The 13196-nt window shown below is 58.2% G+C and overlaps 5 protein-coding genes across 5 annotated transcripts; 2 read left to right on the top strand and 3 right to left on the bottom strand.

Moving 5' to 3' along the window:
* Positions 1-42: 42 nt before the first annotated feature.
* BDP81DRAFT_323428 (family 92 glycosyl hydrolase) lies at positions 43-2631 on the bottom strand (the record flags this gene model as incomplete). Its single annotated transcript, XM_060584796.1, has 4 exons — positions 43-1377; positions 1430-1912; positions 1960-2496; positions 2548-2631. The coding sequence occupies 4 exons, from the start codon at positions 2629-2631 to the stop codon at positions 43-45; spliced, it is 2439 nt and encodes an 812-aa protein (XP_060443943.1).
* A 1913-nt stretch (positions 2632-4544) lies between these two features.
* BDP81DRAFT_48762 (Rft protein-domain-containing protein) lies at positions 4545-6874 on the top strand. The gene is made up of 2 exons (XM_060595227.1): positions 4545-6413; positions 6524-6874. The coding sequence occupies exons 1-2, from the start codon at positions 4747-4749 to the stop codon at positions 6588-6590; spliced, it is 1734 nt and encodes a 577-aa protein (XP_060443944.1). The 5' UTR covers positions 4545-4746; the 3' UTR covers positions 6591-6874.
* BDP81DRAFT_377511 (P-loop containing nucleoside triphosphate hydrolase protein) lies at positions 6431-8569 on the bottom strand (the record flags this gene model as incomplete). Its single annotated transcript, XM_060586779.1, has 3 exons — positions 6431-6815; positions 6884-6996; positions 7058-8569. 3 exons carry the CDS (start codon positions 8567-8569, stop codon positions 6662-6664), a joined length of 1779 nt encoding a protein of 592 aa, XP_060443945.1. The 3' UTR covers positions 6431-6661.
* Positions 8570-10001: 1432 nt separating this feature from the next.
* On the top strand, positions 10002-10997 carry BDP81DRAFT_322762 (uncharacterized protein; the record flags this gene model as incomplete). Its single annotated transcript, XM_060584723.1, has 2 exons — positions 10002-10618; positions 10685-10997. The coding sequence occupies 2 exons, from the start codon at positions 10002-10004 to the stop codon at positions 10995-10997; spliced, it is 930 nt and encodes a 309-aa protein (XP_060443946.1).
* A 312-nt stretch (positions 10998-11309) lies between these two features.
* Positions 11310-12410, bottom strand: BDP81DRAFT_482339 (uncharacterized protein; the record flags this gene model as incomplete). The annotated part of the gene is made up of 3 exons (XM_060594999.1): positions 11310-11433; positions 11487-11893; positions 11937-12410. The coding sequence occupies 3 exons, from the start codon at positions 12408-12410 to the stop codon at positions 11310-11312; spliced, it is 1005 nt and encodes a 334-aa protein (XP_060443947.1).
* Positions 12411-13196: the final 786 nt, after the last annotated feature.

Genomic DNA, 13196 nt, shown 5'->3' on the forward strand with positions numbered 1-13196 from the left:
GAAGAGGGTGCTCTTCTCACGCAGACACGTCTCCTAACACCACTAGAGGACCTGTTGTTCGTCCTGCTCCTCCCGCCGCCGCCGCCGCTGCGGCTGCGGCTGCTGCCTCAGCGCCGCAACCTCTTCCCCCTTCTGACCACCATCATCACCGCTCGCCGGGCTCGGCGGCAGCTCTCCCGTAGCCCACTCCACCGGCTCCGGCCCCAGCTCAAACTCCAGCGTCCCGCCCCCGGCAAATACATCATCCCACGTCACCCACGTCTTATCCCACTCTGCACCGTTCACCCTCAGGCTCTGGACGTAGTACACATCCTCCGACCCGCCCGTCGTCGTAATCTTCAACTCGCGCCCGCCGCCGAGCGCAATAGTCAGGTCAGAAAACCACGGCGATCCGACGAGGAACGTCGTCTGCCCTGTCAGCGGGTATAGCCCAATCATGTTCCACAGCAGCCAGGACTCCATGGCGCCCGCGTCCGAGTTCCCCGGCAACCCGTCCGGCGTGGGCTTGTAATACGCCTTTGCGACGAAGCGGGCGTGGCGCACGGAGAGGTGCTGCTTGTTGACAAAGTTGAAGAGGTACGGCGTGCCGAAGGAGGGCTCGTTGCCCGGGTTGAAGATTGTGTTGCCGAAGGCGGCGTTGCCCGCGTACCCGCCCGGTTCAAACGTCTTTTCTAGGCGCGCGGCGTAGAGTTCGGGACCGCCTGTTAGGGCGACGAGGTGCGATGCGTCGTGGTGCGCGTTGAAGGTATATTCCCACGGCGTGGCTTGGTAGTATGCTTCCGCCCAGTAGCAGCCGCCGCAGTCGAGGGGGTTTTGGGCGGGGGTTGGGAACGTGCCGTTGGCGTTTCGGGGCCCGAGGAAGCCTGTGAAGTTGTGGGCTGTCATGTTTGCGTTCCAGTGGTTGCGCCAGTTGCGGGAGCGGGCGAGGTATGTGTTTGCGGTGTCGTCTTGGCCTAGGCCCCTCGCGACTTGGGATATGGCGAAGTCGTTGACGGCGTACTCTACCGCTCTCGTGACGGCGCGGGCATATGTAGGGGAGATGAACCCGAGATCAAGCCAGTCCGGGAGTGCGCCGCGGCCTTCCTTTGTGGAGGACGTTGGGTCGCGCGGGTCGTTGTTGGGAGGCGGAGTGGTCTCGCCGTTTGTGAGCATGGCGGCGAGGCCGGCTGTCCAGTCGACGGCGCCGCGGACTCCCTTTACGTAGGCGTCTGCGAGGACGTTGTCTGCGTTGGAGCCGCCTTGGACGGCGCCGTTGAAGAAGGAGGAGCGGGCGTCGGAGGCGAAGCCTGTGTTGCGCCAGATGTCGATTGTGGAGCGGATGAATTCTTCGTGGGCTTGGGGTTGGAGGATTTGGAGGAGGGAGGTGGTGCAGCGGAACTTGGTGTGTATTAGACATGGATCATGAGAAGGAGGGCCGGGAGGGACGTACTGTATCCCAAAAGGTAAAGATGTCGTCGTAGTATGGCTCGGAGGACTCCCAGAGCGGGTTCTCGCCCGTCTTGTTGGTGGGGAGGAGGTTCATAAAGTAGAGGGCCGTGTACAGCTGGTCCAGCTTCGTCGTGTTGGTCTCTGTTGTCGTCACCTTGGAGAGAACTTGAGTCGTCCACGCCTCGCGGGTCGCCGTCCTGACGGTCGAGAGGCTTGTTCCGGCGGGGATCTCGGTGTCGACGTTACGGCATGCTTGGGCGGTTGATATGAAGGAGACGCCGACGCGGGACGTGACGACAGAGTCGGTAAAAGTGAAGACGGCACCTAGACGCTGCGTCCGAGATTCAAAGGAGTTCGTTTCGTTGCCGTACTCGGCGAGGACGTCTGATGTGAGGTCGGTGCCGAGGAAGGTTTTGAAGGATGAGGGATGCTGGTCAAAGTAGCCGCAGAAGAAGACTCTCCACTCGGCGGCGCGGTTCCAGCCCTGGAGTACTCAGTCATAGCTCGATGGTATGGGAGAGATGGACTTACGTTATCGTAGTACCCGTATCCTTCGTAATGAAACCCATCACTGCTATCAAAAACCTCGATCCCTCCGCCGAGGTAGTTCTGCCCGAGACCTTGCCCTCTATACGACGGCAGAACATGCGAGACATCCACAATGATGCTGTTGCTCGTGCCGTTCCCGCTGCTGCCATTGTTCCCAGGAAACGTATACCCATACATCCCAGCCCTGTCCGAAGCCCCCAACTCCACCACGACCCCGGACCCGAGGAACGCTCTGTAATACCCGAGCTCCGTCTCATCCGGCGCGGCCCGGGTATCCGTGCTCTGGTTCACCCTCAACGGGTTGTCCAGGACGCCGACGACGGGCATCTGATTGACGACGCCGTACTTGGGCGCCCCGCCGGTGCCGGACTCGTGGAGCATGGAGAAGCCGGTGAAGTTGCCGGCGGGGAGGTAGCCCGAGTAGGCGTCGACGCCGTTTTCGAGGTCCGGGCCGAGTTTCACCATGCCCAGGGGGCGGGAGACACCGGGGAAGGTGTTGCCGCCTCCCACGGAGCCGGTCTGGGGGTGTTAGTCGCCAGGAGGCATTGTACGTGACTTTGGTGGACTCACATCTGTTAGGACATGGCTGGTGAGATCGGCGGACTGCGCTGCTACCACAGTGGATGTGATGTGAAACAGAGTGGTTCGGCGCATGTTGATTATGTTCTTATGAGATGAGTAACCCGATCCATACAAAACTGACACGAGATGCAGGATGAAGCAGTGTCTTTATACTCTTGGAATCAACTCAACGAGTAACGTTGAACCCCTGGATCTACTTCTCCAATGACCTCTCAATCTGATGATCCAAGATGAACAGGAAAACGAACGGCAGTGAGAGGGATCTCATCCACACGAAGGGGGTTCGACTCTCATGGAGAGGGCACGAAACGGCGTTGCAGGAGCGTCCACGAGGTTGGGATCTCTTCGCTGAAAGGATCGTGAGAGAGAATGGGGGGGGGTAACGAGGGACATGCAACGTGCCAAAATGAGAGACTATGACTGGACGAGGGTCGAATGTGTGACGGTAGATGGAGGGTGACGTCTCCGTGTAGATATGAGGTCAAAGAGAGTGTGTGAGAGGAAATAATTGAGAGCATGGACGTCACTGCTTAAGACACGACTGATAAAGTAGATGGACTGCGGCTGACAGCTATGCGGTTCGGCACGGAAATGCCATGGCAGCGGCGCAAAGGTCTTGGTGTTTTGACTGGTTCGTCACGAGGGGGGAGCGTAGCATCGTAGCCCACATCACGCTCGGCCGTCGCGTAGCTCACCCCCTGGTCTAGGACTGTAGGCGCCCGGCCGAGGGGGGGGGGGGGAGGGCGGAAAAGACGGATGCGACCCCCAACATGTGGTTAAGTGGTTCTAGACTCTTGGTACCTCTTTGTCCGGGGTATCGTGCATGGAAATCCGAACCGCCGCGCTTGTTGGAGTAGAGTTGCGGAAAGTAGACTTTCTGCCCCCACCCAAAGTCTAAGATCTTATTACTTAGTAAGGTGTTCATGGAAGTGATGTGCGTCGTGAACCAACAGATTGACAGGCACAGGCTATACCTTGCCTTGTGGAATTGAGTTTGGCTACGAAAATCAGGGGCCCCCAAAATGCCGAGCCACAACTTCATTGGAGAGAAGAAGAAGAAGAATAGATCCAACGCTGGTAATGTCAGCAAACCCAGGCGCTAGCGCATGCGCGCATGCGGCGCGTTCTTGTTCTCTGAGGCGGTCGGCCGAGGTCACCCGTGTCGTTTGATTCGGCCCCGTGCCCCGGAGCGACCCACTTATTCGCGGCCCCCCCGAGACATCCCCCGCCCTTTTCAGGAACAACTGAACACGAGCCAGTGCCTCTTGAGCACGGATTGAATGTGCTGCTGCCGAGTCTCTTGAGATTATGAGCATTCTTTGGCAGGTCTCCTTACATCTCTCCTCGATGACTTGCGTACCTAGGCTGGCTGCTGCTGTACGATGCAGGAGGTGATTTGACGGTAATTGAGGGCTATGAGAGATGACTTCGCCAATGTACGTACACCCGCTGGATCTGTATAGTATACGAGATTCCCTTGAAATCCGAACTTGAAGTCGAACCTGTGCGTCATTTGGATATACCTTTGTTCTAACGTACCTGATTGCAGCGATCTGTACCTTCACACCCAAGGTACTTTGAAGCCTTGGCTGGTTCATCGTCTGTCAACTGGGATAGCTGTAACATGCACAAGAGGATGAGATCACAACTCCGATCTGGTAAGCCCGCAGATGAGTCTATAACAGAACATGTGTAAGCATCGTACTATTGAATTCGACATTAAACAGGAAAATGCATCATGTTTTCCCATCGCTATCGGGGTTCCCAGACTAGAGGTTCGCCTGCCTGTCCCGGGTATCTGTACCTGCCCTGTACCCAAGTGCCTTAGTTACCTATCGACCTGTACAGTACCCCAAGACCTTAGCCTGTAAGTGCAGGAACGTCCAGCGCTCAATGGTCCGACTGCGCTCTGAGTTACCTGCCTGAGGCGGTCCGGCAGCGTGCCTGACGCCGCTGTGGGCCCCCCACCCGCCCGGCACATCCCACCCGCAAACCACTTTCGGCTCACCACAACGTCAACGCAGGAACGCCGTGGCCCAAAAACCACCGTTGCCTCAACATCCCGACGTCTCCCGCACCGCACCGCACCACATCCGTCCGAGGTTACACCCCGATACACCCACGGGAACAACTTTTGGGAGCGGCCATTCTTTACCTCAACCCACTCAATGACCGGATGACGGAACAATGGCATCTCCCGAAGAACCTGCGTCCGTGTCTGCCCCGGTAAACACCAACACGGACGCCAGCAAAACCGTCGTTCGCGGCGCCTCCCTCCTCATCATCCTCCAAATCGGCTCCCGCGCAGTCACTTTCATCGCAAACCAGCTTCTCCTCCGCTTCCTGACTGCCCGCCTTCTCGGCGTTTCGACTCAATTGGAGGTCTACTACCTTTCGGTCCTCTTCTTCGCCCGAGAATCCCTGCGCGTTGCCGTCCAGCGCCAGGAAACTCAAGGCAACGCCGCAGGCCATTCCTCCGACAGCAAAAAGGATGACGACCCGAAAGCTCGCATAGGTCGAGAGAGCCAGGCCGTGGTCAATTTGGGCTACCTCGCCGTCCTCCTAGGCTTCTTTGTCACCATCGGCCTCGGATGGCTGTACCTCTCCTCTGTCGACTCGTCCACCGCCCAGACGCCAAACTTCCTCCTGGCCCTCCGCCTCTACGCCCTAGCCGCCATCCTTGAACTCCTCTCGGAACCCTGCTTCGTTCTCATGCAGACACGCCTACGCTTTGGCACCCGCGCCACCGCCGAGTCCATCGCGACCTTCCTCCGATGCACCGTTACCTTTGCCACCGCCTTCTGGGCCTCCAGGGCTGGCGTCGAATTCGGCGTGCTCCCCTTCGCCGTCGGTCAGCTCTCCTACGGCGCAAGTCTGCTGGTGGTCTATCTCTGGTCCGCATCCCGACTCGCCCGCGCAGATGGCTTCTCCATTCTCCCAAAGAGTCTCGCTTCCACTTTTAACGGCGGCGGGGAAGACTACCTCGCCTCCTACTTTTACCGTCCCACCGTCAGTCTGGCCTCCAGCATGACAGCCCAGAGCCTCGTCAAGCACGTCCTCACCCAGGGCGACACCTTTCTCGTCTCGGTCCTGTCTACGCCCAAATCCCAGGGCGTCTACGCGCTGGCCAGCAACTACGGAGGTCTCTTGGCTCGTCTCGTCCTCCAGCCCATCGAAGAGAGCAGCCGCAGCTACTTCAGCCGTCTGCTCTCCTCTCACGACGCAAAGACCAAATCGTCACCATCCACCAAGGATACGGCAGCAACAACCACGGCAAGCCAGCACCTTCACACCCTCCTCAAATTCTACATCCTCCTCTCCTCCATCATTGTGAGTATCGGCCCCGTCGCCGCGCCGCCGCTCCTCTCCCTCGTCGCAGGCCAACGCTGGGCCTCCGAGGGCGCAGGCGACGTCCTGGCCGTCTACTGCTACTACCTACCCCTCCTCGCACTCAACGGCGTATCCGAGTCCTTTGTCGCCTCCGTCGCCTCCGAGGCCCAGGTCCACCGCCAATCCGCCTGGATGGGTGCCTTCTCCGTCGCCTTTGGCTCGGCCGCCTTCTTCTTCATGCGCGTCATGGACCTCGGCGCCCAGGGTCTCGTCTACGCAAACTGCATCAACATGCTGTGCCGCATCGTGTGGAGCCTCGCCTTCACCAAGTCGTACTTTGCAGGGTTGGAAACGCCGTTTGAACTCTTTTCGCTGCGGCCTAACGCCGTGACCTCTATCGTCTGTCTATCGGCGTCGCACCTCATCAGGAGGGTCGCCGGGGTTGCCTCGGCGGGCGTGTCTACTTCCCCGTTCAAGGACCTCATCGCCATCGGCCTAGCCGCCGTTCCCGTCGTACTTTTGATGTGAGCTTTTCCCGCCCCCCCGTCGTTCGCGCCGCTCTGGCCTAGTGCGTGTATGTGTGTGTGTGTGTGTGTGTGTGTGTGCTTTTCCCCTCCTTCTAACATGACCTCAGACTCTTTGCCGAACGCAGATTTCTCCTGCAATGTTACAACTCGGCACGCAAGCCAAAGACAGCATAGACATAACTACCTCAGGGTGGGAAACAAAACACGTAGAAATCCTCCCGAGAAGTAAAGAAATTAGTAACAAATCAGTCAAACGTAATCTTGGTCGCCTTCTTCGTCATGTCAACGTCCTTGAAAAAGGCGCCGTAGGTGCTGTGAGCCTTCTTCTTGACGGTGGTGCCGAACTTGAAGAGATCATCGGGAACCTCTTGCTTGGCACCCTTGAGAATGTTGATCAAACTAGTCACTTTGTTAGCATCCATCTTTAAACTGATTCCGTTTTCTTTTCGGAACACAGCGTAACTCACGATCCAGAGTGCGCCTTGTCGTGCTCGGTAAACAGGGTAATCGCCTCGCCAGTCTTGCCAGCACGGCCAGTACGTCCAATTCTGTGAACGTAATCCTCAATCGTCAAGGGGAACTGCCAATGAATTAGCTCGAGTGCTCGATACCGATGTCCAGAGAAAGAAAAAAAGACTCACAGTCACGTTGACAACCAGCTTGACCTCGGGAATATCCAAACCACGAGCAGCAACATCAGTAGCGACCAGCACGGGCGTGGTACCAGCCTTGAAAGCCTCCAAACTCCTCGTGCGCTGCTCCTGGCGCAGATCGCCGTGGATACCGCCGACGCGGATGCCGCGCTGCTGCAAAAAGATCTCGACGCGCGTGGCCTCCTTCTTGTACAGGCAAAACACCAAGATACGATCGTCCTTCTTGGCGCCCGTCTGCCACTGCTTCAGGATCTGCAGCAGCCTCTGCTCCTTGGCGCGCGGGTCGACGACCTCGACGCGCTGCGTGATGCGCGTGTTGGCCTGCAGCTCGACGGCGCCGTTGGCCGTCTCCTTGCCGCTCGAGCCGATGGTGATCTTGACGGGGTCGACCATGAAGGACTCGGCGAGCTTGCGCACCGACGCGGGCCAGGTGGCCGTGAACATGACCGTCTGGCGCTGCTCGCGCGGCGGCATGTCGCCGAGGATGAGCTTGATGTCCTCCTCGAAGCCCTTGTCCAGCATGCGGTCCGCCTCGTCGAGGACGGCGAATTTGACGTGCTGGAGCGAGATGGTGCCGTCCTGCATGAAATCCTTGAGGCGGCCGGGCGTGGCGACGATGACGTCGGCGCCGCGGTTGAGGAGGTTGCGCTGCTCGTCCTTGGAGGCGCCGCCGTAGATGCAGATGCTCTTGAGGCCGAGCAGGCTGGACACGTGCTCCATCTGCTCCTGGGTCTGCATGGCCAGCTCGCGGGTCGGGGAGACGACGACGGCCTTGATACAGCGCTTCTTGATCTTGGAGATGCCCTCGACGAGCGGCAGGGCAAAGGCCATGGTCTTTCCGGAGCCCGTCTCGGCGACGCCGATGACGTCCCGGCGGGCGAGGGTGTAGGGCCACGAGGCGGACTGGATCGGCGTGGGCTTCTTGTAGGCGGCAAAGGGGTTCTTCTTGACGAGGTCGGTCTTGGGGAGGTAGGCGAACTCGAGGATGGCGCGGAGGGCGGCGTTGCTCGTTATCGGGTCGGTGACGGTGATGTTCTCGGCGGCCAGGAAGGCGTCTAGGTCCGATTGGGGCAGGGCCTTGAGGGCCGCGGCCTCCTCGTAGCCACCGAGGATCGCGGCGGTGGGAGTGGAAGCGGTGACGGCGACGGCGGCGGCGGGAACTGCGGGTGCGCCGTTGCTCTCGGCCTCCTTAGCCTCCTTCTCTTTCCTCTTCTTCTCCTTCTTCTCCTTCTTGAGTCTCTTCCTCTCGGCCTTGTCCTCCTCGGTCTCCTCCTTGGACTCGGTAGTAGCGGCCGGGGCCTCCTCCTCCACCTCCTCCTTGGCAGCCTTGGCCTTCTTGCGCTCCTTCTTCTCCTTCTTTTCCTTCTTCCTCTGCTTCTTCAGCTCCGCCGCCTCGTCGCTGTCGACATCGCCACCCGCGGCGAGGTCCTTCTTCTGCTTCTTGCTGGTGACACTGGCCTCGGCCTCGGTGTCAGCGAGGGAACGCTTCGTGGCGGCCATTGTTGCGGTGGTGGTAGCGGAGATTGATGCAACAATTGATTTGCAGGGAAATTTGCCGTGAGAAGCAAAGACTCTTTGGTTGGGGGGGGGGGGGGGGGGGGGGGAGGTCGGTCAGTCGCAAATGTCAAAGGGCGGGAAGAAGGAAAAAAGAAAAAAAGAAGAAAAAAAAAGAATTTTGTTTATCGATAGGCTGATAACAGTGCTCCCCCGTGGCCGCGCGATAACGCGATAAGACGCCGGGTATTAGATAAGAAAAAGACCCTGCGCTAAGCCGAATTGGGCCACTTGTCTCCGCTGGCCACCCGGTCCCAGAATCGGAGGCCCAGGGACCCACTCCGGCCCTTTGCACTCCAGGATGGCTCCACCGTCCCCCGCCTTACACGTCCGCTTCACTCGACAGCTTCCCCTCACGCCCGCGCACCCCGAGTGCCAGCTGTCGTTCTCGCTCAAGACGGAAAAAGCTGTTGCCTGAGCCACTCCGTCTGCAAAGCATTCCTTCAGATGCTCCTTCACATGCGGCAAAGTGCTAATGCGAACGGCTGCATGATGCCCCTGGCTAAGGAACACACAGTGACGGCTGGGCTCGGTCAGCTTACAACACTCATTTGAACAAGATGAGGTACTTTCGTCACTCTCGCAATCTCTCACTCAAGTGAGTGCCGTGAATGAGACAAAGTTTGGACATTTGACGGATACAGCTATCCTCAAGAAGTCTTGAAAGTGGATACAAGAGCCTACGACGTCGGGAGCATCCCAGGAGAAGAAGCAAGCAAGGCCCAACGGCGCGACGTCGATAGACGGCACGTGGGAATACACACGCAGCGGGCCACACAAAAGGTCGGGTTCCGGCCGCACATATCGCGGCCAGACTCAACCAACCAATAACTCACGCTTGGCGTCAGCAAGACGGCCCAACCCTGCAAAGAAAACGGGAGCTAAGCATCCTGCTGCTTCTTTTTCTTCGAAGCATTTCTGCAGCCAGATACCGTAGCGAGGAGACTACGTACAGATCTGTTGTCTAACCCTGCGACATCCCGTTCCCCTTCCAATGGGGTTCATCGTGGTGCCACATGGGGGGTATGACGGTCGAGTATCAACCATACTGCGGGGGACGGGAGAGCACATCACCCTGCAAGAGGCAGTCCGTCCAGGGTCCGGCCATTGGCGATGTGCTCCGTCACACACAGCTGACTGCGGTGTTGATCCTTGTAGCTGCCTTTCTTGATAGCTGCCCACGTTGCATGTCGACGCTGGCAATACCGTTTTCCTCATGGGGGAGGACGTAGGCAAGACGTGGGATTAGGAACAGAGAGAGACATAAAAAGGTATGAGGAGACAGCATCCATCGACCGGCCTCGACCGAGGGCCATCTTCCCGCTCCCGCCCCCCCCTTCCTACTTCCACGCCTTGCAACAATCAGCTACATCCAGCCATGGCAAGCTGCCAGGTGCAAGGCGAGCCCGGCCTCTACGGCCTGGGCATCCGCGTCGCCTTCTACATCCAATGGTTCGGCGCCATCGTGGTAGAGTACCTCGACATGGCAGACCTCCCCGACATGCGCCTCCTCGGCCTCCTCTTCTCCGCCGCGGCCTTCCTCGGCCTCGTCATACACCTCTCCGTCACGGCGGCGGCCAGCAGCGCCCAGCCGGCCGACGTCTACATTGTCCTCCTGCTCGCCATGGGCATCTATATCCCGCTCGTCCCGCTGTACCTCTGGAAGACGGTGACGTGCTTCAGCCGATACTGGGACCCGTTTCGGTGGTCCAGGGAGACGCCGAGCCCGGCGTACAAGGGGTTGAACTTCACGCTGTTGCTGGCTATTGCGTCGCTTGGTGTGTGGTATTGGTGCTCTTTTGCGCCGGAGAATGATTGTTCTTTGGAACAGTATGGGTTCTTCTTCAGCCGCGTGAGCTTGGACAACAAGGCGTTTGTGGCGTTTAATGCCATCATGTACTTTGTCATTCTCTTTGTGTGTGTGCTCGTCCTCCTGCTCAAGGTCGGTTGGAAAGTGCCCTTTTGGAGGGAGAGGCGGAGGAAGCGGAGAGTCAAGTGAGTGGCCCACCCTTGCGCCAAAGATGAAGAGGTTTGGGACTGATACTGTTTGGTGTCTAGGAGAATGCACATCATGGCGATCAAGGAGATGAAGACGCTGAGCAACGTTGCCGTGGCCGCGACACTTACAGCAGCCGTCGAGCTGGCCGTCGTCTGGAATAAGATCCCCGACGTGAATAACTTCGCGGACGTGGCGCAGGTCTTGCCTCTGCTTGTTAGTGCTGGCTTCTTGGTCCGGATCCTCTTCCTGCATTTCGCGGGTGTAAATGACGCTTCGGATTCGTCAGAGGAGGATAGTGATGGGGGGTCGCATAGTTACATGACGGAGTCTCAGGGCGGGTTGCCGCCGGCACCGCCGCCTGTTCACCCGCGTTGATAGTGTAATAGCTATGATCGTTGGTGTCGGGGATGATGGTTTGAACTGGAGGTGTACATTATTGTTCTTGTATACCGAAACACGAGAGACTGAGAACACGACTTTGGTCAGTGAGGAGTTCTTGCTAGAAACACTCAGAGAGTCCTGAAATGATACCGTCGATAGGGGATCCGAAGAATTGAAGTATACAAAGATGTCTAACGAATTGCAGCTTTTGTTGATCCATCCAAGATGATGGCGTCCTGTTATCCCTCACACTTCTCCATGCTCACGATATAACTCATAACGACAGCCACCTCAACCATCGTACAGTCAACTCCCAACCTTGCCCATCCACCCAGGCACGCTCGTAACCCTCCCCATCTCATCCACAGTCTCATCCCATAACATCCTCTGCAACCTCCAGCCGTCGTCCGAGACAGCAAACCCCTGTGGCCTACACATCACCGTCAGTCAGAGCACAACAATCCCGAAGAAGAAAAAACTCACTCCCAAATCTCCTTATCCCCCAACATCTTCCCATGCGTCTCCCCTCCCGCGACAGAAACAGCATGAATCCCAATCCACCCAGCCACCTCCGGCGTCCTCGCCCTCACAGCCTTCACGGCGTCAGCAATGAGGCGGAAAGGCTGGGGGAGAACATTGCTCATATTCGTGTCCACCATCCCGGGACAAAAGGCGTTGACGATAACCCGCTGCTGCTGCTGCCGTCGCTCTCCTTCCTCGCTCCCAATGCCATCACCAACACCATAATGCCTCGACAACTCCCGCAAAAACAAGAACCCAAGAAGCTTACTATCCGCATACCGCGCCATCCCGTCAAACTTCGCCTCAGCATCAAGGTGTCCGAGAACCGATCCCCCCTCTCCCACACCCGCCTTCCCCGCCAAATTCGTCTTTTCAATCGCCCGACTCCCCGTCCACGCAAGCCTCCCCAACCCTCCCCGTCTCGCGCGCCGTAGCCTCCAAAAGCGGCAGCAGCTCCAGCGTAAGAAGCACATTCGAGAGATAATTCACCTGCACGGCCGCCTCGTGCCCCGTCACCGCCACGCGGCGTCGGAGTCCCGGCACGCCGGCGTTGAGCATCGCGATGTGGAGGCGCGTGTGCTTCGACGCAAAGGTTTCGGCGAAGGTCTTGACGCTGGTGTAGTCTTCTGCGTCGAGCTTCAGTACCTCCACGACGGGGGGTTGGGGGAGAGACCGGAGGGATGGGTTGGAGAGGAGGGATTGTCTTGTTGCTTCGCCTTTGGATACGTCGCGGACGGCGAGGATGAGGGGGGAGGCGCCGAGCCGTAGGAGTTGGCGGGCTAGGGCGAGGCCGATGCCTGATGTTGCGCCTGTTACTATTGCTGTCTGGCCGTGGAGGGTTAGGTCGTCGGGGAGGGGGGTGACTGGAGGCTGGAATAGAGGCATCTTGGATTGAGGTTAGGATGATAATGTTTGAATTGCTTCCAAGTGACCTTTGGCTACCACTATTGCTCCTTGTAGGCGACCCTCTCGTCTTGTTTATGAAGCCATCGCCAATGTGCCATCTCCACGATCCAATCCCCACTCCGCCAAGTTTTTCAGATGCCCTCATCATTCCAAAGTCCGCCATTCCTTACTTTTTTCAATCATCAATGACTCCAAAGGATTTCGTGGACTTATGCTTCGTCACGGTTGCTTGCGACGCAATTAGTCATCCATGAAGTCGCCGGGTGCTTGACCAACGATGCAATTGCTCGTTGGCAGCCGGGGCGGAGATGGTGCATTGCATGAGCTACCGGAGCCTAGACTTCCAGAGGTCCTGTCGACGAGAAGTTTCCGAGGACATGCCGAAGCCCGATGAGGTCGGGTCTAAAGCCGTTCTTCGGCTCACATACCGTCAGCCGGTTCCGGGGGCTGAGTGACTCAGCATTTCTCAGTCGCCACGAGAGTGGGAAACCACGACCTGCTCTCATGAGCAACCCCTCTTATCGTAAATGACGAGGACTTGTAGGTGTCTTTGTTGGCCACCGACGTTGCCTGCATTATAGCAACTGGGTTGGATCCTTGCGGATGTGATCCCGAAGTCACCCAGCCCCGCTCCCCCATTCTGAGAGCTGCGCAATCTGGTATCTCAGTCACACCGTCGGCACTCACGATGCCCCGTTCAGGTCTCGAAAACATTGTAAAGCGTGAATTGAAGCATTGAGTGGTGCATGAGTGGCAGGACAATGT

Source organism: Colletotrichum phormii (genome assembly GCF_030913505.1).
Source record: "Colletotrichum phormii strain CBS 102054 chromosome Unknown BDP81scaffold_13, whole genome shotgun sequence".
Lineage (NCBI taxonomy): Eukaryota > Fungi > Ascomycota > Sordariomycetes > Glomerellales > Glomerellaceae > Colletotrichum > Colletotrichum phormii.